Consider the following 24,281-nt stretch of genomic DNA (forward strand, 5'->3'; position numbering starts at 1 on the left):
CATGGCTCTGCAGCATTTTCGAGATTGTTGCATGGGCAGGTCAGTGAGCCTTGTCACGGACAGTCAGGTGTTGGCTAAGATGATTATCAATCCGAAGGAATGTGCTGACCCAGCTATGTTTCGGTATCTTGAGTACATTAATTACTTTGTGAACAAAACTACATGTATCCGCGGTATTTTCAACTCCGTTTCCGATTGTTTGTCCCGTGTTGAGATAAATGAATTTGTCGTACCAGAGGGTTTGAAGCCTGATTTTATCAAGCGTATTGCAGCGGAACAGTTGCGAGATAAGGAATTAATAGAATTCCGAAAGAGCAATTTGGCTGAGACTGGTTTGAAGTTAAGAGTGTTGAAGTTGTCGGTAGATCCCAGAAGTCGTCTGTAATTCCACGAGTTTGGGTTCCACGTCATATGAGACGAGAATTGTTTGAACATGTACATTCTCTTTCGCACCCCGGAATGCGCGCGACGTTGGCATTGGCCAAACGGCATTACGTTTTCCCCGACATGGACAGGTGGTTACGAGAATCAGTGAGGGCACGTCCGATGTGTAACAAAAGCAAAATTATTCGTCATGTACGCTTCGCATTAAAACACGTACCGCGACGTAGTCATCGCAATGCTGACATTTCAATTGATATCGCGGGTCCGCTTCGTGAAACGGAAGATGGTAATCGATATTTTCTTATCATCGTTGATCGTGTAACAAATTACACTAATGCAGTCCAGAGTTGGATCAATTGTAATTTGTAATGTAATTGAATGTAATTAATTACATATTTCAATGTAATTGTAATGTAATTGTAATTGAAGCATTTTTATTTTGTGTAATTGTAATTGTAATTGTAATTTGACAAAAAGTTTGCTCAATTACAATTTATATTACATTAAATTGCTATTGAGACCTGACAAGCACAACATAAAATAATTGACTTATAATGCATTCTCTTTAAATGTCGACAAGGAATTTGGTGGATCCATTCGCGGAAGCCCTTGACTGCGCCCTTGCGGGTTAAGTTTTTTATTTTTACCGCTATGCTGGCCTCGGCTGCCATTGTATACAATTATTAGATTACTAACCATCGGATGGATTCGCAACACGTGACTCACGATTGAATACGCCGAGAAGCGAACTGCTGAGTCGGCTAAAAGCAGCAGAATTGATAGTCCCATAGCTAACGATCCAAGCGTCGAAATTTGATATGTATGGTCCTAATCGAAAGCTAGTGTCGCACTGATTCCGCAATAAAAGTATATTTCCAGGCAATGGTACCATCCCAAAATAGTCGTGAAAGTCTGGGAATCGGCATTGTTCTGAACAATCGCTGGGAGTAATTGGTCATTGTTGTGGTCATGCTGCTGCGGCGCTCTCACTTTTCAGAACAGTCGGCCTTAAACGGCTATTTTGGAGCAGTTACATTGCCCTGACGAGATTTTAATTTGTATTTTCGGAATTAGTGCATCAATAGCTTACGATAAAGACCAGATGTATCAAATTTGGACGCCTGAATCGCCAGCTCTAGGACTACAAAGTTTGCTGCTTTTAGCCGGCTCTGCAGTACGTTTGTCGGTGCATTCATCCGTGACTCACATCTTGCGCATCTATCCGTGGGTTGGCAATCTACAATACGATTTCAGATCACGATGCTGCATCGTTACTTCGTCTGGCTAACTAACCAGACCACTGGATATTATATAACGTCTTATCTGACAAAGCACGGTTTTGTTTTCACCCCTCATCCTAATTCCTACGTCCCTCGATAAAAATAATATTATTTCTTTAATTATATACTATATACGCAAATCCAACCCGTGCATGATTCCAATACTTTTTTCAACGACATACTGCATACTGGAATAGTTCGAAAACGTTTTTCTTTTATTAATTACCGGGTATTTGCGTATCATGAATGAAACATGAATACTTGAATTGTTGTTAATTACGACGCTACGGTTGTCAAGGAGCACGGTTGAATTTATCATTATTCAATTACATGTTCAACAGCAGCAATTGTAATTGTAATTGTAATGTAATTGAAGCATGCAAGGAGTAATTGTAATTGTAATTGTAATTTGATATTTTTAGCATGGAGTAATTGTAATTGTAATGTAATTGAAACATGCATGAAAGTAATTGTAATTGTAATTGTAATTGAACTGAAATAATGTAATTGATCCAACTCTGATGCAGTCCCCATGAAAAGACAAGATACTGACACGGTGATCCGTGCTTTGATAAATGGTTTTGTGAAGGATCGTGGAGCGCCCATGGTTATAAGGTCCGACCGTGGCTCAGTGTTTACATCGTATGAATGGGAAAAGTTCATGTCGGTCCTTGAATGTAAACACTCATTTTCGTTGGCACTTTCGCCACAGCAGAATTCGATCTCCGAGACGGGGATCCGGCGAATAAAGCGCGGTTTGCGGTGCGCTAATAATCCCGCGGCCTGGGATCGGCTATTGCCTTTTGTGATTTTGTCATTGAATGCCTCTGTGCGAGAGGGATATGATTATTCCGCGGCGGAAATGACGTATGGGGAAAATGTGCGGTTGCCGGGAACCTATTTTGAGTATGACCCCAATAAATTCAAGAATAGTCAAGCGGAGGTACTGTGTGATGTACGGGAATTTTTCGAAAACTTGAATTTCAGTAAGTCCAACATCCGGACGAATGTCAATGCATACGTTCCGCCGGATCTCATGGTTTGTGCACATGTTTATGTAAAAAACGAGAGGGGTAAAAAGACCGCTTTTGATTTCTGGTATGTGGGTCCTTACAAGGTAATCGAGAGATCGAAATCAGGGAAGGCCTTTACCTTGTTAATCAAGGGAAAGGAGAAGGCTGTGTCGATTGACAAGCTGAAAGTGTGTTACTTTCCTCCATTTGATGTAGATAACGACATGTTTGATGATTTCGTTCAGCAGTTTCCGCCCGTTGATGCGGACAAAGTGGTACTAAACTCCGCGGTAACTCCGGGTGACGCGTGTGTAATTTCGTCTGGTAGTGATGGCAGCGAGAGCGACTGTCCGAGTAGTATTGGTAGCGCGTCCCGAGAGCGTATCCCTGAATGCTTACCTGTTGATGTCGATCGCGATAATAATGGACATGAATCCAAATCTAAGACCCAAACATGTAATGAAGGCAGAACTCTCAACGAGTCAAGTCCAAGATATACGTCGAGAGGGAGACGAATTGTTAGACCAAGACATTTGAATGATTACGTGTTGCATTAAATCACGTAGAATAAAGATATGCGTGATGAAAATTGTGCTTAGTACAGTGATATGTTATGTAAATGCAAGATTGCTGCATCATGTTGTGACTCCTGTCGTAGAACGTAAGGATGGGGTCACCGAAGCCCGTTGCTCAAGTATGTGTTGTAGTAATAAATGCTGATATCAAAATATTAGGCTCGTGTAGGCCGGTTATGCTTCACGGAATTGTGCGTCATATTTGAGATGATCACGGCAGAATTGTCGTTGAGTTGCCATAAGCCCTCTGTTGTTGCGATCGGACAACATGGATTTGGTAAGAATGGTTGCTGTTCCCGCTGGACGGGTTGACAGTAATAATGAGAAAGTAGAAGAAGAAGCGATTGATGACAGTGAATAGCATGTTCTGTGGGTCTTGAGTAGGGCTGGGCAAAATCGAGTACCTGAGTGATTCGATTCTGAATCACGTAAAATGCTTCGAGTCGAGTCGAGTATTCGAGTATCACTCATTATGACGTCACAACACAATGTACTATGTAAAAGTTTAAATATGTACCTTTTATGTCACAACGAAGAACATAATGCCTGTTACCCGTCACGATACTTCGGTATGTTTTCGACCATACCGACTTCATTGCACTTCTTGACAATGTTGTGGAACGATCATGACTTCGGAAATGTGTTATTTCCAGTAACGTTCGTAGCTTTGTACTATGTCTATGATGCTACGACACGGCAAATCAAGGTTTCAAGGCTTCCTCAGTGGAAAATATTATCAAAACTATAATTCTCGTTAGTTCATTAACTTTCAGTTGCGAGGAGCGTACAATTTCAGTACTCTAAAAAATCGTCTTTTACTACTCGACTCGAATCATTACAATTAATACTCGATTCAGATTCGAGTACTCGAATCATTGTGCCCAGCCCTAGTCTTGAGGCATGATTGCTGAAGGAAATATGGTGTTGACCTTGCATACACGTAGATGGTATTCGTCAGTGCATATAGACTGGTTTAGACTGGTTACGTCTGTGAATTGCATTGCATTTTCTAGTTTGTGTTGCTCTTTATTATACATTTTCATTAATTTGTTGTTATTGCATGCGAAGTGATCTGTAATGTCACGGTTGTAACGCTTTTGTGCTGGTTGAATTATGTATTTTATTTCTTTGTTTTGTTAGAACGCTAACTATTTTTGATCTGAGGTTCAGTTGCCAGTAGGACGGAACGATGATATTGCGAGTCGTTCCGAGATGGTAATGTAAAATAGGGTGTCCGAATGCCACGCTTGGATGGTATTTCGTTTCATTAGTTTACTTTTTCCCCTGCATATAAAATCGTTTCCTGTCTCCAATCCCTAGGATTAGCTTCAGTCTTTATGATTAGCCCCAGTCCATATGTTGTATAACCCTAGGTATGAGATATTCACCAATATATTCGTTTTTTTTTTACACCAAGTTCTTTTGGTAGGAAGGGGGAACTTTTAACGAAATATATTGGTATAACGCCATTTTAATAATGGTTCATAAGGAGTTGGTATACCTTACGTAATTCCCTGAACTGAGACCTGATAAGACCTTTGTGAGTCGTCTATTTGTCGTGTGAATTATAGATAAAAAGAGAAATAAATCGTACGATGTTTGGTGCATTTCGAAATATGCGTGTAATACCACGTAGAGACATTGATGCATGCATTGGTGATTATTAGCTGACTCGGAAGTCGACAAACATTCATGAATATTAGCTGATTCGGAAGTCGATATACATTCATAAGTATTCCGCTGATTGGGTGAAAAATATATCGCATTTCGGGCCGTACGTGATTGGCAATAAAAGTACAAGTCGTGGAGACAGAAACAAAATATATTCGTCAGTGTGATCCATCGAATTCGTGTGCAAGAGACAGGTTTCGTGGTACGTCAGCCAACAAGGTCATACGGCGTGGTTACGCCGGTCGTCGAACGCAAGGGAACACGCAGCGAATCGTAACCGCAACCTTCTGGAGTCAATAATACATCTTGGAGTCAGATATACAATTATACAACTACAAACATTCGCTCTGCGTTATACATATCTATCCGTAGGTTAGTTATCTACAGTTATTGTGTATGCATGAGATTGAAATTCATTCTTTCTGCAAAGGCTTTGCGAACGTTAAACGGGAAAGCAGCAATCTAGCCCGATTTGTTGTCATAATCAGTGAACAACCGTAGCAACGCAAGCTACTCATAACTTCTTTGTGTTCGATGTAATAAACGAATTGCTGATTGTATACGCGCTTTCTCGTCCGCTGTTGTTTGTGGCATTCATGGTGTTTTTGTACTGCAATGGCCATTTACATTAGTCCGATATTCGTTATTACGATTCCGCATCTGATGACTTGGAGCACGGTCCATTTCCAGACGCCGCTTAAGAGAGGGAGAGAGAGAGAGAGAGAGTCTTTATTTCTTTCATCCGACCGAAGTATATAACAAAACATGGTTCCCAACCTTTTTCCACCCACGCAACACTTCGAGGTTTTATGCAGTGCTCGCGTACCACCTACATAAGGTACGCACGTCGTTGGCGGTCAAAATGTTTTCACCATTTATGACGTCATACTCACGTATTTGAGTTATGTGAGCTGTAATAACTAGGGCGATTTTTTACCTAAAAATCGGAGGATTTTGACCTAAAAACACTTAATTTTGACAACATTTTGCCTTCACATACGCAAATTAAGTGTCTTCGCACATAATGTTAAATATGTGCTACTTATATTCATTTCTGGTAGGGACTGTCCGTCCTCACGAAAAAGCGTTTTTCACCTGAAAGATGACATATTTTGACATGAAAAAACTTGATTTTAACGATATCTGGCCCAGTAGTTACACTACGAATTATGGTCGAGTTAATTAAAATTTGTTGTAGTACAACGAAATATACTTTCTTACATTCTCTTTGAAAATCAAACGTTTGTGCTCTCAATAACCGATATAACATCTCTTCCTTGTACAGTGTTCACGAATGTTCAGTTTATGTCACAGTTCTAGCTTTTACAAATAAAAGGTAATCGTTCTTTCACAAAGAAATCGATTAAATAAGGGAAGTAGTCGATTACGATTACGATTACTTCGGAATTTTTTCGAATGTAATCGATTGCGATGGCGATTACTTGAAAACGGTGTAATCGTCGTAATCGATTACGATTACTAATCGCGATTACCCCATGTCTGATGCCAACGTAACCATAAGACACCGCGCGAGAGATGGCCATACCCGGCGGTCAACACGAGTTCTCGAAGCCGCGTGCGAGCGATCCGTATACTGAAAAGGGTTACCATGCGACCACAAGACACAATAGCGGCATGCGAGCGAGCGGTGGTCGTGCGAACACGGGTTTTCTAAGCTGCGTGCGAGCGATCCCTATACCGAAAAGGGTTACTGTGCGAGAGGGTCCATAAGACGCAATAGCTGCGTGCGAGCGATAGGGGGGGTCAAAAGGGTCACCATGCCACCACGAGTTTCGCGGCACCATGCCGCCGCACCCATAAGCCACAATGGCGATATGCAACCGATCATAATGACTACTGTCTGCTGTATAGTTTTTCAAGAAAAACAGACATTCGTGGTGGTGTCGGTGCTTGTACGCTATACAACACATTCATTGCTACGATACTATAACTTGACGACTATGTGGAAGATGAACGCTAAAGGGATTTTCTGACCGGCTGGCTAGCGCTTCATTGCTGATAAATGACAAATGACTCTTCATTCGAAAGTTATTCCTCACAAAAGAAATAAAATTCGATCAAAACGTGTGTTATATGTTTGGGTAAGTGGTATGACACGTACATCGACTGACATAAGTATGTTCGAAACGTTTCTAGTGTATTTAAGTATAGGGTGATTTCGCGAAATCAAATGTATATTTTTACAACTGTAGAATGTGCTATCCTGGCAAACTAGTCTTTGGGTTACTGATAAATGACATAATGATTTACACTGCACCCTTTAAATTTCGTTGACATAATTTGTAGCATGAAACCAACTCAAGCTTCTCAGAGACACATATATTCCATATTCACGTAGTGAATTAGTATACCTTCGATTAAATTTCTTGATCATACCTCGAATTACTATCGAAAACACAATTACGCGAGCACAAGCATCTGATTCATATAGTTTATTATTTAGTGGAAAGTGGCTTTGTGATAGTTTGGTCGCGGTATGTCTTACTGATAGCATCGCGACACCACGAAGTCCGACTACAATTACTACGTCGTTTGGTTGATATGAATGTCCTAACACCACAATAGAAAAGCTGGCTCACTTCGATTTCGTGTCACCCTGACGTCACGAATCTTCAATATTAACGACCGGTCATTGCCATTATTATATAGCTCCGTTGGAATTACAATTGAGAATATGGCTCCATTCACTATAAAGGTTTCCGCCCCTGCAGTACAACTTGAGATTTTATGGCATCAGTGCCCAATGGCCATATTTATCACTAAAGGTTGGTTAGTATATTGAAAAGGGATTGCAACAGTACTTTGAAATCTCATCTATAGCCTACCATACCATGTATAGTACTATATTTCTTGTCATTAATTTGACTCATTACACAAGCAAAACTTATATAGTGGAAAAGTGATGATATGGTATGTTGCTAAGCAAATCTACCACGTATGTCATGTGGAACTAGATCGATCTTCGCACCAGAAATTCATCAGTCATATGCTAGTTGACGTTTTCTTTTACTGGCCAAATAAAGTTTTCAGGAGGAAATCGGCCCCGTGCGACTGTGGATATGGAATCTAAAATTGTTTGTGTGTGCCCTCATCATGTGAAATATGTTCCATCCGATTTTAACCATTCACCTCTTTCCTCGTGACAAACGTGACGTGATCGATTTCCAGCACATGGGATAGTAAATGCTTGAACCGTTTTATTGCGATATGTCAATGTAATAACAACGATCATACTTGTACAAACTAATGGATTTTCGAAAAGTGCAACTGGAACTATAGTTCTAGAAATTCTCAATTTTCAAAACTCGCAACTATAACTGGAACAAGAACCACCAACTTTTCAAAATCCGTAACTAGAACTAGAAGTAGAACTATGCTCACTTTTAAAATTCGCAACTGAAACTAAAATCAGAACTACACTGACTTTTCAAAACCCGCAACTGTAACTAGAACCACAAAACTAACGATCTTCAAAAATCCGCTACTATAACTAACAGACAGCAAACTAGATCAGCGGTTCTTGACCGGTGTGTCGGGGTGCCCAATGTAAGGAAAGGTAATGTAATAAATGTGTAATTATTTGTGTAATGTAATGGATTTTTGTTGGAGTTACTTATTGAAGATGCGGAGTCTCCCCGAAGTCCTGCAGATTAAATTAGCGTAGGGCCCATCTCGGCATTTTACGACCTGCGGACTAAAGTCGGACAACGAAATGTTGCTTCAGATTTTGAATAATGCATTTGAATAGGCACTAATTGAAATCTGGGCCCGTATAAATTGAAGTGGAAATATGTTTTTTTTAAGTCTGTCTAGTGTTTATTCATGAACCGTGGTTACGTATAACATATGTTTGTCGTATGCGTAATCAAGATTCAAAATATAGTCGATATAAGAGGGATTAGTTCGAGTCGGGATTATGACGTAAACAAGCAGTTACCCGACTTCGACTGTATCATGTTCTCAGAAAAATAATTGCCGACCCCTGGGGTCGGAGTTGCCAATTCAATATATGTTAAGAACCGTACTGAACTGAATTTCATTCCCCCGAGAAACACATTACTTTTTGTTTTATTAGAAATATCAGACACGGAATAGACATTTCAAAAGGATATGAGATGGAGAGATTTAGACCCAACAAATCTACCGGAAGTCTACGTAGCTGGTAATAGTGTTGGCTCCTGAGCTGCACGAACATCATCAAACAGGACGCCGGCATCTATAGATTCGCGCAAACGACGACACGTGATTTTTAATTGTTTGGCAACTAATTTTTTTAATGTGCAACTAGAACTAGAACTAGAATAACTGAATTTTAAACATTTGAAACTAGAACTACTCAATTTTCAAAATCCGCACCTAGAGCTAGAACTAGAACACTAGAACTACTCAAAAACCGAGAGATAGTTGACCTTCAACTGACTAACTGGGCAGTTTGTACAGTAGGGTTGTTCAAAAAAAAACTTTTTTTCCAAATCTCACTCGCCTAGTGACTAAATCGTCAGGTTGTCCAAAAAAACGATGCACACCAAATTTGACTCAATTCCAACCAGTAACGGCCGTGCAATCTTGAATTGAAATTTTTAAATTATTATTAAAAATAAAAAAATAAAAATTCTCCATTTTTCTGTCAACCCCATGAAATTGTTGAGCTGTCTTCAAAGACGTTGCAAAACAAATTTGAGTCAATTCCGACCAGTAGAAGCGGGTTTATGTGAGTTTTTCGTTGATAAATCGCGGATTATCCACCAATCAAGGATAATCCGAGAAATTTCAACGAAAAACTCCAATAACTCCGTTTCTACTGGTCGGAATTGACTCAAATTTGTTTTGCAACGTCTTTGAAGACAGCTTAACAATTTCAGGGGGTTGACAGAAAAATTTGAGAATTTTTATTTTTTTATTTTTAATAATAATTTAAAAATTTCAATTCAAGATTGCACGGCCGTTACTGGTTGGAATTGAGTCAAATTTGGTGTGCATCGTTTTTTTGGACAACCTGACGATTTAGTCATTAGGCGAGTGAGATTTGGAAAAAAAAGTTTTTTTTGAACAACCCTATTGTACAGGTCTGGCTATGATGCTTTTTCAGTCTATGAATATCGTAAATATTTTTGAAATTATCTTATACACTCACCAGCCCTGTGCGGTATGCCGATCAGAAATATAAACTGTAACGTACGTTCAGTCACTGCCTAGCCAACGACCACAGATTATATTTTGATTGGATATTCTGCAATGTAAAGTATGGCTGGCCGAGATGCTTGTCAGCTCAGTCGCAACCCTGCGTTGCTTGTAATCACTTCCGATGTATAGAGGCCTACCGCTGAGGCCATGTCAATATAAACCACTGGTTTACAGATTGAAAATTTATTTTTTGGCTAATTAACGTTCACGCCCATATAAAGGTACTAGTCGCAAAATGTTAACCATAGTCAACTCTCAACACTCTGAAAGAAAAGAGTCTGTATTCACACCCAAAGGTCAGAAAGGGAGGTACACAAAATCAGAACTTTACTCAGAATTATATCGCTGTCATACGCGTGTGGTGCCTACCTTCCAACGTTACTACGTGCATCCATAATTTTGATTAAAATGTTGTACTTGATTTATACCGCGGTATAAGTCTGAGTTAGGAACTGGTGTCCTGTGTCATGGCTGTACATTCACACCAGAGTTGGAAATTACAATATTTTAATTCAATTACAATTACAATTACAATTACTTCTTTGCATGTCTCAATTACATTACAATTACTCAATGCTAAAAATATCAAATTACAATTACAATTACTGTTAAATATGTAATTTATTACAATTATAATTATAATTAAAATTACTTTTAAACAGGTAATTGATTCATTAAATAGGTGTTCTTTGACAACCGTAGCGTCGTACTAGCAACAATCTCAAGCTATTCATGTTCAATTCCTGATATGTAGAATACCCTATATTTAAACAAAAACTTGAACGTATTCGAACTATTCCTTATCATGAGTACTGGGAAATACAAGCACAGAAAAATGTTTCAAGCGACTGTTAAGAACCACAGGTTTGAGTGACTAACAGCGAATAGGCTACAGGACAGTCAATGGAATGTAATCAAACGATTAGGCTACTCAGAGCTGAGTCCTTTTTTTTTCTATTCGTCGAGTGTTAAATGTGCAATGAGAGATATGATATTCTTTTTTGCCTGCACCATCGAGATGCTTTGACGACGGAGTTGCGATACGGCCGTGATGTCATCTAGTAAGAATAATGAAATGTAATTGGGAAGGCGTCAGCGATAAGGATGATACCGATAAGTTGCGTGAAATTAAAATAATTGTAAAAGGAAAGAACCTTCTGATAACTAAGAATTACAATATTTTGGTTCGCATTTACATTTTCACTTGCTCGGAAACTGTTAGATTGCATTTGATGAAAATTAGGGTGCGAAAAGTTTCTGACCCCAGTGAATTTGGTCAAGATTGGAGGTAAGATTGGGATACATCTCTACAAATGCGTGATCAAGTTTGATGAAGACTTGGTTGGAAACTTGAATTTTGTTTTTGCTATTGTTGCAACAAGCCTCGGTACTGGTCAGAGATTAAAGAAAACTTTGACCGTGGTGTGGGAAATGGTTCAGCACAGGTTTCAGAAGAGTTTATTTGCTATTCATTCATTTTTGAAAATTCTCCAACATTTTTAGACACGCCCCCTTCATGACAGTAAATATTTCGTGCCCCCTTATCGTCATAACACACAATGAAACCAGAAAGTTAGCAATCCTTACATATAGTTTGATGGTATGGAAGGTTATGACTGTTGATGAGAGAATTCTCCAATACGAAATTCAGACTATACACCGAGAAATAACCATAAAACGGAGGTGAATCAGGCCGAGCGCAGAAAGGATTTCAGTTCACTGGACTGTCGCGCCCCGTTCAGATGCTTTCACGCCGCCCTATGGGGCACGCCCTCACTTTGAGAACCACTGGTTTAGCCTATATTGTAATTTACAAAGTTTTCTCTGTTGCTACTGAAGTATGAGAAACAGTTTAGCGTGACTCAATTATCTAGTTATAACGCAGCACGCATAGAACACCGATGTAAATAGGCTAATTATTACATGTCGTGACTGTTTACTAAGGCCTTAAGGCCCCTCGTCGTCATCCTGGTTCGTACCGGATTTTCACTGGTGCGGCGAATAAATGAATGATTAAATGATCATTTTATGTTGTGATTGTCAGGTTTCCTTGAAAATGTAATTGAGATTGTAATGGAGCAAAATTTGATCAAATTACAATTACAATTACAATTACACAAAATAGAAATGCTTCAAGTACAATTACAATTGCAATTACATGAAATAATGTAATTAATAAACATTCAGCTCAATTAGAAATTACAATTGATCCAACTCTGATTCACACCCTTATATCAGGAGTGGTGCAAGGATTGTACTACAGACTATTTTCTTTAATAGTGTAGGGCAGAGGTTTCCAACCTTTTTTCTTTCATCCCCCATCATTTGATTATGATGGTCTTTAAATCCCACAAACTTAAATCCCTCTATTGAACCCTGAAAAATGCTCCATTCAATAAAATTCGGTTATACTTTGTATCGCAACGTCTGACAGTAGGCATGAACAATTGCCTTTTACTGCAACATAAACTTCTCGTGTGTGAACCCAATTTTGGTTATCCAGAGTTTGCAATGAGTTTTTGTGGACAACAGGCGATAGAATTACCGACGCATATGTATTTCAGAACAGTGAACTAGTAACCGTAATCGTGGTGTTATGCCTGCGTAACAACGCTGTCTGGCGAAACGAGAGAGTAACGACAGACTAAGGCTCTCGTTTCGCCAGACAGCATTGTTGCGTTCCAATGCCAATCTCCATACCAATGAAAAATTCGAGGCTCATTGTGGGGGTTCGAGGGCCGCGAGCGGAATATAATTTATATTTTCGTAATCAGTGCAGAGTCAGCTTTCGATTGATACCCGTAATACCAAATTTAATGCTTGGCAAGCCGGTCAAAAATGACCGTCAAATTGCCTGTAGCCAAATGGAAATTGTGACGTGATACAATTTCACTGAGCCGTGAGATTTGCTTGTGTCGACACCATATAGGACACTATGCTGAAACCAAGAAGGCAATGGTGCCACAAAAGGCACCGGTGAGCGTGATGGCTCATGTACAAAACGAACAATTCCTCGTGTTACATAGCCAACACCACTAATGGAATCGTATTAGGAGAAACGCGATTCATCAAAATTTAGCGTTTGTGTAATTTGCTAAATTTCATCACATCATTTGCAATCCTGGTGAGTTAAGACCAACATGAACTAAGTAGAATGTGTTATAATATTACATTTTGTAGGGTAATTGACTGCACAAAATTTGTCAAGCGTAATTCACATCGCCCACAAATCCATTATTTTTTCCTCGCTTCGTTGGAAAAGGATGGTCCTCTCCAAAAATGTGCATCGAATACGCGACGTGCACCCAAGCCGATTTTTTAATGATCGGCCAGACCTTCGCCGTCAGGAAATTGATGTCCACCATGTATTCGTCATTTCCCTTATATTCCGCGATGAGTTGTCTCATGTTGGGAATAGAATTTCCGTAACCTCCCCACATCTGACCGTTGATCGGAACCTTAGAATGGTTTGGTTGATCCCGCATGACATGAAATTTCCTGCCGGATTTCAGCCATTCTACTGTGGCCAATCGTCCTCTTTCAAGCGTACGATAGTCGACGTCTAGTATCGTGAAGTACTTGACGGGTTCGGTGGCGATAAGGAACCGACTGGACATACGATTTCCGATAGAGGTACCCGTCATATTTACGAATTTGACGTTGTACGAGCAAAGCTCGTTTGCGATTTTAGGGTCCACGGTATTATGGACATACATCCATACCTTCCAGCCTGGATATATCGTGAACACCCTTTTCACGTTGTCAAGCGCACCATTCACATATCTCAATTTGTTTCCATAGAAAGAATAAATTAATGCGGGTCGAACCCAAGTACGATTTGCAATACTATGCATTTGGCTCAAGTCCAAAGAATACCGCTCTTGCGGATCAGTGCAGCGGTCGAAGTAAAATTCGATGCCGTCCCTAATCCAATTTGGAAAGTCACACAGACGGAAACCGTACGGGACCTCATTCTCCCCACAGTACTCTCCGTCTTGGTTTCTTTGTCCTATTTTAATCGCCAGCGATTTTGCGGGGAAAATACCAGTGATATTCTCTTTTTTCAGTATTTGATTCCATTCCAATCGATCGACCAGTTCCCGGTTGCGAGAAAGTAATATTTTCGCAAATTTTCTATTAAATGCAATGCCGAATTTGCCGGACACAGCGCCTTCGCATACCTCGTCTGTCTTGATATCACAATCTTTCTGGGAACTGTGAAGGGTAGCCGAATGATATAAGGACAGAAATTGACGGTTGTTTTTCTGCACGTGTTTGACTAAGAATTCCCTCCAATTCGACATGAATATCATCTCACTGTCCACAAGGAACAATATTTCGTAGCTGCTGTCTGTAAATATCTCCAATATATGTCTCATTTGTGATAATTGTTCTGGTAGTATTGTTATTTCATTTCCGTACCATGTATTCAGCAAACCGTAAGTGTAGGTGTTCTTATTCTGCGGGAAAACATATATATTATATATCCACATCTGGAATTTCGTGATATCTTCTTACTACAGATGCGGTGAATCTGGAGTATCCTATTCGTTTAGTTAGGGAGACGGCAAACATGATATCTCCTGTATTTGCTCTCTGTTTCTCCGACTCCAACTCAATTACCGAGTCGAGCAGGTCACCATCAGAGGTGGTCGAACACATCCGTGAAAGGAAGAGACTTTAGACGATGAGGTATATGACAATAACAAATGAAACCGATAATATTCCCATCCTCTTCGGTAATTTCATATTGTATTGCGTCATGTCTGATAAGGATCTGTGAATACAATTTGAGGTCTGTAAGTTTATTTGAATTTACCGGAACGTAAGATATGGTATGGAATAGTCCGACGTACATGAAGTTTGTGCCCTTGAAATGCCCTGCGTTAATCAACTCTGAGATCCTCATAAGCCTCATACGTTACGCAGGTGACTGGTGGAAACCCGGGCGTTCCAACAAGTTTTGCGATTTCTTGAAATCCTCATCATCATTTGTATAACTTTCACTATAAATTTACTCGACCATTCTAATCGAGGTATTAATTGAATCGAGAATTATTAAGCAGAAGTGGTCAAACTAGTCGAAAATCCAACTCACATCCTAGAAGCAGACGTTGTGACGTATAATTCTATCCACCGAAAGAAGCAGTGGTTTTCTAAGCAGGCCAAAACTACTTCGAGTTCATAAATTCAAATGCGCCTACTTGGATATTACTCAAGGAAGTAGGTAATTATGGTTATAGTTATAAAACTCTCGTATGGGCTTACCATTCTGGAAACTGACGTTTGAGGATGATTTGAAGAGCTGGATTCGTGCTACTACATACCAGGAGGTCGCATCTGCAACAACGTAAGGAATTCGGCCGCATCCGGAGGCTCCTATATGTATTGTATACATAGCTTTCAATAAAACATCCATTGTAGTAGAATATTTATTGAACCCGAAGATTTTGTGGGTGCCTCATTTCAAGAGTTAACGGTACACTAAAGGGCAACATTTAGTGAAAAACTCGCCCGTGCACACTGCTCACAACACTATAATGACAATATGTTCACTGCCATTGCGCAAGTCAGATCTGTGTTTCATTCAAAAGTATTGGAGTCTATCATTATTTAATTGCCTAAACCTATTCTATGCAGACAAAATGACTTTCTCTATAACTTACAAATTTGTCATTACTTTGTTTTCTTTCGTGTTTGTATCTTTATTTTCAAATTGCGTTGTGACTATGGTACCGTAGGTTGCCAGTAAATTCGGCCCTCGGTATATTTGGCCCCCTGTAAATTCGGCCTCGGTAAATTCGGCCCTTGATCTATTTTGCATTATAAATGCATTTAATACGAATTATCATTCTCATATATGGAAGTTTTACGTGTTGTGGGTGGGTAAGGGGGACATTAGGGTTGAAGTTAAGGCATCCCAAGACAATATCGGCCAGGTTCAAAGGACAATACCATGAATACCATAACAACCCGTAACGGCGCTGCTGTGAAATCCCATTCCAGAAAGCTAGTTAACAGTGGGGAATATTTTAAGTACAATACGAAGTCTACGCTTTCGGCCCTGATCATACGGGTGAATACATAGCTTACGGCAACTTTCCTTATAAAAACGACGCACGTGGTTTACCATACAAACTGTGATTTGTCTACGATGGTATTTCATGCCGACCTACGAGATTACCTTAAATTATGACATTTAACCGTACATACAATCGCAATTGATCTATGATATTGATAAGCAATACAGACTGACATTTCTAAATTCGCTCATGCACCATCCCTGGTTCATACATTCTCCCTTCAGCATCGGGGTTTTCTAAAGTTAAAATGAATGGCGACGATAACGTTTTCAACTCGCCGGTTGAATCGCCGGTTTTGAAAAATTACAATGAAACATACGAGACACTAAAAGAGGTGTGACTAAAACTCAGAGAAGGGTGACAATTGGGGATACGCTCTCTAAAGAAAAATACCAGACAATACAAAGAGATTGCATCAATCACCGTGTTCATTGTAACTTCACACGAACCATTGGAGGTAGAATGAGAAACCGCTATTTTTCGAAATGTATACAACGGAGGGGTGATATGGTTAGGATGCTGCTCAGATAACGAACGCGTGCTCAGTAATTGATTTTAAATTGTAATACCTCATTAGCCGTCAGGGTATGTAAATAGAAATATGGAGAACGCTAAATGATTAATGGTATTTCTATGCTGATCTTCATGAACTGCTAGTTGCGGACATATGTCTGGACCCGAAATTACGCAGATTGAATATTTATTGTTTCGACATAGGGCTACAGCAGGGGCAAGGCAGACACCAGCAAAGCCGCAGCCGTGTCCATGAACAAAGATTATGCTGCATAGAGGATGGGCATGTCACATCAGTCAACAATGTATTTGCAAAAACCCCTTCATAAAATGTCTCAAGTCATTTAAGTGTAATAACGAAATTGGTACCAGATTACCTTAAATTATGACATTCAACCGTACATACAATCGCAATTGATCTATGATATTGATAAGCAATACCGACTGATATTTCTAAATTCGCCTATGCACTATCCCTGGTTCATACATGCTCCCTCCAGCATCGGGGTTTTCTAAAGTTAAAATGAATGGCGACGATATCGTTTTCAACTCGTCGGCTGAATCGCCGGTTTTGAAAAATTACAATGAAACGTACGAGACACTAAAAGAGGTGTGGCTGAAACTCACAGAAGGGTGACATTTGTGGATACGCTGTCTAAAGAAAAATACCAGACAATACAAAGAGATGGCATCAATCACCGTGTTCATTGTAACTTCACACGAACCATTGGAGGTAGAATGAGCAACCGGTAATATTCGAAGTGTATACAACGGAGGCGTGATGTGAAGAGGATTCTGCTCAGATAACGAACGCCAGCTCAGTAATCAATTTTAGATTGTAATGCCTCATTAGCCGCCAGGATATCTAAATAGAAATATGGAAAACGCTAATTGATAAATGGTATTTCTATGCTGATCTTTATGAACTGCTAGTTGCGGACTAGTTGAAACGGTAGTGGAGCTCTCGGCTAACCAGTCCTCTCGTACGTGAGTCGCAGATTGCATGTTGCAACTACGTGAAGACCAGGGCCCGGAATTTATACCTGGTATCAATTGAATGATATTGTCTCATTGATTCCGAAACCATCTATAATATTTATAATAATTCGATACCTCAAAATGAAATGTGAGAAAATGTGGCGATGCAGAATAAACATTGTATCCATAGTCAATAGTCGTTGGCGCTACATGGATCGTAAACAAAAAACATGACACATATCCAGAAGATTCTAGGAAACGTTCGATTCGACATCATCCAAAAGATCGCCTTGTTGGGCACTGTGCCAGTGTACAGTACATATTCTCCGAGAGGCCTTGACTACTGGCCACTAGACCAAAATTATATACATCAGCGACTGAATGACACCCTAATTTCTGTAACTTCGATGCTTCATGTTCAATCATGTCTACCTCTGCTCTGCAACCTTCGCCAATTCTTCATCTACCGCAATTCTGTAACCTGACCTCTGGATGTAGGCTACTGCAAAGGAATAACAATTTGACTGTATTAGTGAAATTTCAAAATTTACTACAATCTCGCCATTATTCTTTGGGGGCAGTTTGCTCCCGGATTATGTGTGTATTTACCAGTTCTACTGTGAATAAAGAAAATAATATTATTAATAATGTAAGGCCACCAGCATCGCCAAAATAACAGGAAACGTAAAAGTTAAACAGTAAGATAGACTTCGTTGTTCAAAATGATTGCGCATGCGCAGTGAACTATACGAGGCTTGCATAATGTATATACAATTCAATCTGGCGCACCGAATGATGACCCAGTAATGGGTAATGTGACAACGGCAAAACATTGAAACTAAAGACAGTACAGGTCAAGGGGCAGCTTTCATAGCGAAAATAGTGTATATTTCCGTATATCAGGGGTGGTACACGGGTGGAAAACATCTTTTTGCTAAGCGTGTGTAGTAGAGAGTGTTTAGTACAGTGTATATACTTCCTCTCTATGTATTTTTGGGACAAAAACCTACCAAAATTTTAGGCATAAATGTATATAGCGTAGACCTAGGCTCAAAGTTTCAGAATCGGACGGACGTGGGTGCGGTTAAATTATCCTGCTTTTCTGTCTGATTCAAGGTTTCTATAGTGTGGCACCCGAAACAATTACAATTTAAGTAATGCCTGTCTTCGATTTCCAGCCCCAATGGAAGTAATAATCACGAGCTTCTCCAAACTACAGACTCGCGCACAGCATAGCGTAGTATTATAGTCATTACCGACCGCTGGATCACTATCGATAATCTTTCATTTTCAGACATCGTTGTCCTCTAAATGTGATATGCTAACAGGGGGAGCATTCCGAACGTTGAGCCTGATATGTGCAGCTCTTGTTGTAACTTACTGCTGTAACAGGAAAGGCATCTTAAAGGCACTTTTAGCCATGAATATGCATTCAGATGGACAACCACAAAATCTAATAATGCTTGGAGTTCGACTAAGGAAGGAAAAAGGATACTCCAGTTTCACTGGCTCCGTAATAAAAAAATACCACAAGATACATAGTGAAAATCTGTACATAGTACGCCACATCGCCCAACACAGTGACCATTTGCTACAGAAATGGTATGGACCAGACATCAACATCGTCGTATCAGATTCAGATACTGGATTGATGAAACTCCTCGTTGAAAGGTTCCTTGAAACCGAATACAAGATATTATTCTTAATCGACAGCGACATGGTGTTTCTCCAAGGCTGGGCTGATTTCATCACCAAGCAAATGATTGAACTTGATGTACCCTTACTGTCACTGTATCACTCAGCTCATATGCATGATTATTCGAATGACTGTCCATTTGATACCGGGGATCTTTGTATAGGAAATCTATCCAGTACACTCGGGATAGCTATCTCAAGGAAAATGGGTAAAGCAATCGTATCCCGATATTTGGACTTATTACAAAAATATGAGTGGAACAGGATAGCGGCAAAAAATGATGCACTGGCTCTTTATCCGAAAAAATCTCTTGTGATGAAAATTGGACAAGTGCGGCAGGATGAAAAATTCTGCGGAGAAAACGAAGTTGCTTATCGATTTCCAGTATGCCAACTTCCTCAATGGGTACGAGATGGAATCGAATTTTATTTTGATCGCTGTACTAACCCCGAGGAACTATATGCTCCTGGGCAGTCCCTTGTGCGAATAAATAACGAGCAACGGTTGTGGGTACGCCCTGCGATCTCCTACAGTCTATACGGCACTCAACCAAGATACACGGGTGGAGCAGTAGAGAACTCAAAACGTGTGTTCAGTGTCTATCCTGGATGGAAGATTTGGATGTATATTGATAATACAGTCCCAATACACATCACTGAGCTACTATGCGAAAACAATGTTTTATTTGTCAATATGACAGGTAGCAACATCATAAATCGAAGATATTGGCGGTATCTAATTGCATCCGAGCCTGTGAAAATGTATGCAGTTCGGGATATCCACTCTCGATTACATCACAGAGGCAAAGCCGCCGTGGATGAATGGATAAAATCAGGAAAGAAATTTCATGTCATGAGAGATCACCCCAATCTTTCTTCTTTGCCGATCAACGGGGGCATGCGGGGACGTACCGGTGATGCGACAACAAACAAGAAAAAAAATATTCCCAATTACTGCAGCGAAAACGAGTGCATCACAGACTAAATATTTCTGCGAGATGTAATCTGGAAAATAGCACAAGAATCAGCATGTACCCACGGTTCATTTTCTCCGCATACGCTTGGAAGTGATAGCACTAGGCTAAAACAAATAATAGTAAAATTATCTTTGGTAGAATTGACTTTCATTAGTTTTCATGCCCAGTATGTTTTATCTGTGTGTATGTCGATTTTGATAACATGTCGCCAAAGCTCCCGAGCACAGTGGTTCTCAGTATATAGTAGTCGTACCACCAGCAGTGGTAGCCTATACGCGAGACATTTCTTGTTGGTTCACGGGTTGATTTTCATTGCGGTCATCAATCTAATACTGTGGATTCTGTTATACTTGGGTATCTCTAAATCGCAACGGTAGCTCAATTCCTCATCCCCGTGATGAGTCGTTCTTCCATTTTCACGATATTTGTGGGTAAGGACTGTCTAAACTAAGAGGACTCGAGTCACTTAGCAAAAATGTCTTGAATTCACTCGGAATTAGCATTTTAGTAATTGGTGATCTGTAGTAGTATAGCTAACAATACGGAATACTTTACGCCAGTGCTTTTCAACCTGTGTGACGGTTCGCACTCGTGCCAATGAAAAAAATTGCAGTGCGAATGACGAAGGTGGTGCGAATAGTGCGAATGAAAATCCGGATCGAGTGCGAATGAAAACAGTGATTAATTGTTAACTTTTCTGACGTGGAATAATTCAAATGAACCTAATAGGAAGTTTAAGATCAGAGTAACTTTTGTAGTTGCGACGCAAAATTTTCAACTTTGTCGCGGAGTTGCGCAACCCTGTCGCAGACGTGATGTTGCGAGTTGCCGGCAACTCCGGTGTGCATAGCCTCGTCGCAGACAGGCGCGATTCTCTCGTTTTATCGGGTCGCGAGCTCAGTGTGCAGAGGCCTCGACGCACCACTCATCGTAGCCCTCACAAGCCGTAGTGCAGTGGTTCCCAACCTTTTTCGTCTCGTGCCCCCCCTGGCCGATATTTGAGCTAAAATTCCCCCCTATGAAAAAGTTGCCAGTGACTAAAAAAATATGCTTTTCAACGCGCAACCACTTGTTGAAAGAAAAGGAAAGGACGTAGTTTATTTTTGTCCTTGATGTTTTTTTCCGGCATATACACCGACTCATGATACACATACATACGATCTGTGCATATACGTACCATTAGCGTATGGTTTGCATATGCCGCTGGACAAGGAAGTGCAGATATAGCCTTTACGGCTTTTTAAGTCATGCACCACCCCTCCATGCTATCCCAGTAGTGCATGAGCGCCAAGCAGGGAAGTCATGGATACCAGTGTTGCTGTAATCAGGTCTTTGGTCTGACTCGGCCGGGGATCGAACCCACGACCTACCGATCAAGAAGCCGGACGCTTCACCATTACGCTATCTTGAGCAACTAATGGCCAGACATATTCAGATATGTCCGAAGTATGGCGAATGCGGACCGCAATAAACTTTGGTAAAGTACAGTCAAATTTGACCTGTTTTTCACCGGTTGGGTAGCGGCTGACGAAAAATAAATCAAGTCCGCTCGCTATGGACTTGAGTTGAATTGTTGAATTGGTACGGTATGTTTTTCACGTTAGCACATATGTTGGCTTAAAAAGTTAAACAATTTCACTAGCGGCCTTGTGCTGAAGTCGGCTTGACGTTTTCCTGCTTAGTAGCAATTTGGTCGAGAGGCTGTCGTGGACCCAACGAAATCGTCTCTTGAGTCTCACTTTATCAGGGGGTGTAATATATACGGAAGGCATTTGAACATACACCTAGCTTGAAATACGCCAAAGAAACATACAATTGTTAAGAACTAATTTCTACTTAACAGTTCTATACCATAAAAATCTGAAAACCTTGTGAACCCAGTGTATATCTTCCGATACAATGCAAAAGCCAGATTCCCCCTAAAAAAATTAAGCCAGATTCCCCACTAAGAATATCAAAATTCCCCCCAAGGGGGGAATTCCCCCCCGGTTGGGAACCACTGCCGTAGTGAATTAATATTCCCGCACTCTAATTATTACGTAACCAAAAGCCTGGTTTGAAGCTGGTGTAGTGGCAGTATAGAGATCTCTACAAAATCTATATAGTGGCAGACATATGGTACATCAGCCCGTCTGAGCCCCGGACAGGCTGAAAAAATGACGTCGAATTGACTTTCTGCTTTCTTTCGCTAAACAATCATCATATTTTCGTAATAACTGTTCGATTTGCGCGAGGCACCAGGATATTAGTAAATACCATCATTACAGACTCACATTTGCAAGTTACTGTAACGCATATTTTTACCCCTTCAAGGGTTATTACAGTATGGACCGCAAAGGGTATAATTTTGGGTCTACTCGGTGGCAGAGCTATCTGTTAATTTGTACGTAATATTTATTTAATTTATTGCAAAAAGTCCTGCGATCGTTTCTACATATCGTAGCCAATAAGCGAGACACGCATTAAATGTGGTTTTATCATGAGAATTCATGATAAGATTTGTCCGACTGTTTTTTTTTTTGGAAAACATGGTCGAAGACCGTTGGGATGAACTAGTGTAGGGGTGTGCAACGAGCGAGTTCAGGCCTATGAGACTCATTTATTTCGAGGCCAACCCCTTCTGCGTCGGGGCACATGAAGACGTCAAGTTTCGGCGAACAAACCGCTGATAAATGCGGTGCCAAAAACATAAGCGGCGACAAAACCTCGGTCTACAAATTACCGATGTTGGATGACCAAACCTTTCGAGATGGATTGGATATGTTCCGTTGTCTGCACGGAATAGTCCCGTTCTTGCAATCTGAGTTGACACTAGTACAACTGCGATCCGCAGAGGAATTTAATTCGCCCTAATTTCAAATCGCGTGCGTCAGACATGTTTTGTAGAGCTGTGTTGGGTAGAATTGTGGTGTGTGCGTTCTGTATGTCATACATGCCCGTAAAATCGTAACATACAACTGTAATGTTAAAAATAAATTCTTTTTCATGGGTGAGGCTCGGGTCGTGAGATGTCACAAAAACTCAGATTTTGGTGGTAGTCTAAAAGCTGCTTTACCGTTTTTAAACTGTCATGAATTCCCAAGTTCGACTGAGCTAAAGAGTATAACACACTGTATCATGAGTTATTTGTTCTTCTCATAAACTTGCGAGACAGAAGTTGGAGCAACGTATCATCAGGTAGCGAGCTCTAATGTGCCTACTCTCCTTGATCGTTTTGCACCTTATGTTCCAAAGAAATAAAGCAAAAGCCTCAACACAATCATGTGGGTTTTTCATCCTTTCGACAGATTGGAGCCTTGCGGGACCTTTGTGTCAGCTCTCAAATACGTTTTCTGCCAGCAAGCATTTTTCACTCGCGAAAAATACGCTGTATTTTGGATAGGAGTGCAGAACAGATTTTAAGACCTGGCCATCCAAGCACTAGTACACGTTTTTGTACAAATTCCCAACAACATTGTTTGGCCGAGAAGGGTTTTAGTGAAATAATTGGAAGCAAAACGAGCGAAAAATGTTGCCTTCTTATCGAGACACTTGATAGCTTAAGTAACATAGTAGTCAATTTGTTGCATATCTGAACAAAATGTTGTTAAGTAGGCCTATTTTCATCTACTTTTTGTATAACAATTTTCGATTAGTTTGTGCGAATGAAATTTATTTTACAAAAAAATTGCGTACGGAGCACAAAAAGGTTGAAAAGCACTGCTTTACGCGAAACGTCCTGTTGCTTGTCGTAAAGTTCTTCGTACCAGATATACTCAATGCAGGGTAGTTAGTCTCCTTTTTACGCAGCACATTAATACCAGAATCGATAACCTTCCTTTACATATTGATTCTGTTGTATAGGTAAATGCGCCCTCCTCCAACAGAATATTATTCTAAATCACTCATATTATTCACATTTCTGAGG

General features: G+C 40.2%; 2 protein-coding genes across 6 annotated transcripts in view; one reads left to right on the top strand and one right to left on the bottom strand.

Moving 5' to 3' along the window:
* The window catches only part of LOC145439663 (uncharacterized), a 145,539-nt gene that overhangs the window by 46,306 nt on the left and 74,952 nt on the right, over positions 1–24,281 (top strand). The window lies entirely within an intron of this gene.
* Positions 10,296–18,603, bottom strand: LOC145438779 (uncharacterized). 5 transcript variants are annotated; one of them, XM_080316123.1, is made up of 4 exons: positions 18,135–18,603; positions 17,424–17,589; positions 15,397–15,507; positions 10,296–14,905 (listed from the first exon to the last, which is right to left on the bottom strand). In XM_080316123.1, the coding sequence occupies exon 4, from the start codon at positions 14,619–14,621 to the stop codon at positions 13,332–13,334; it is 1,290 nt and encodes a 429-aa protein (XP_080172249.1). In that variant the 5' UTR covers positions 14,622–14,905; positions 15,397–15,507; positions 17,424–17,589; positions 18,135–18,603; the 3' UTR covers positions 10,296–13,331. The 5 variants fall into 5 exon arrangements, with proteins under 5 accessions (XP_080172249.1, XP_080172251.1, XP_080172250.1 ...); XM_080316125.1 differs by having other exon boundaries at positions 17,450–18,603; XM_080316124.1 differs by lacking the exons at positions 17,424–17,589; positions 18,135–18,603 and adding an exon at positions 16,635–17,364.

This window comes from Botryllus schlosseri, chromosome 5 (genome assembly GCF_051294905.1).
Source record: "Botryllus schlosseri isolate E-star chromosome 5, Bs_hap1, whole genome shotgun sequence".
Classification (NCBI taxonomy): Eukaryota; Metazoa; Chordata; class Ascidiacea; order Stolidobranchia; family Styelidae; genus Botryllus; species Botryllus schlosseri.

Coding starts and splice junctions, on each gene's coding strand:
- LOC145438779 (XM_080316123.1), bottom strand. CDS start 14,621: ATGTGGATATATAATATATATGTTTTCCCGCAGAATAAGAACACCTAC.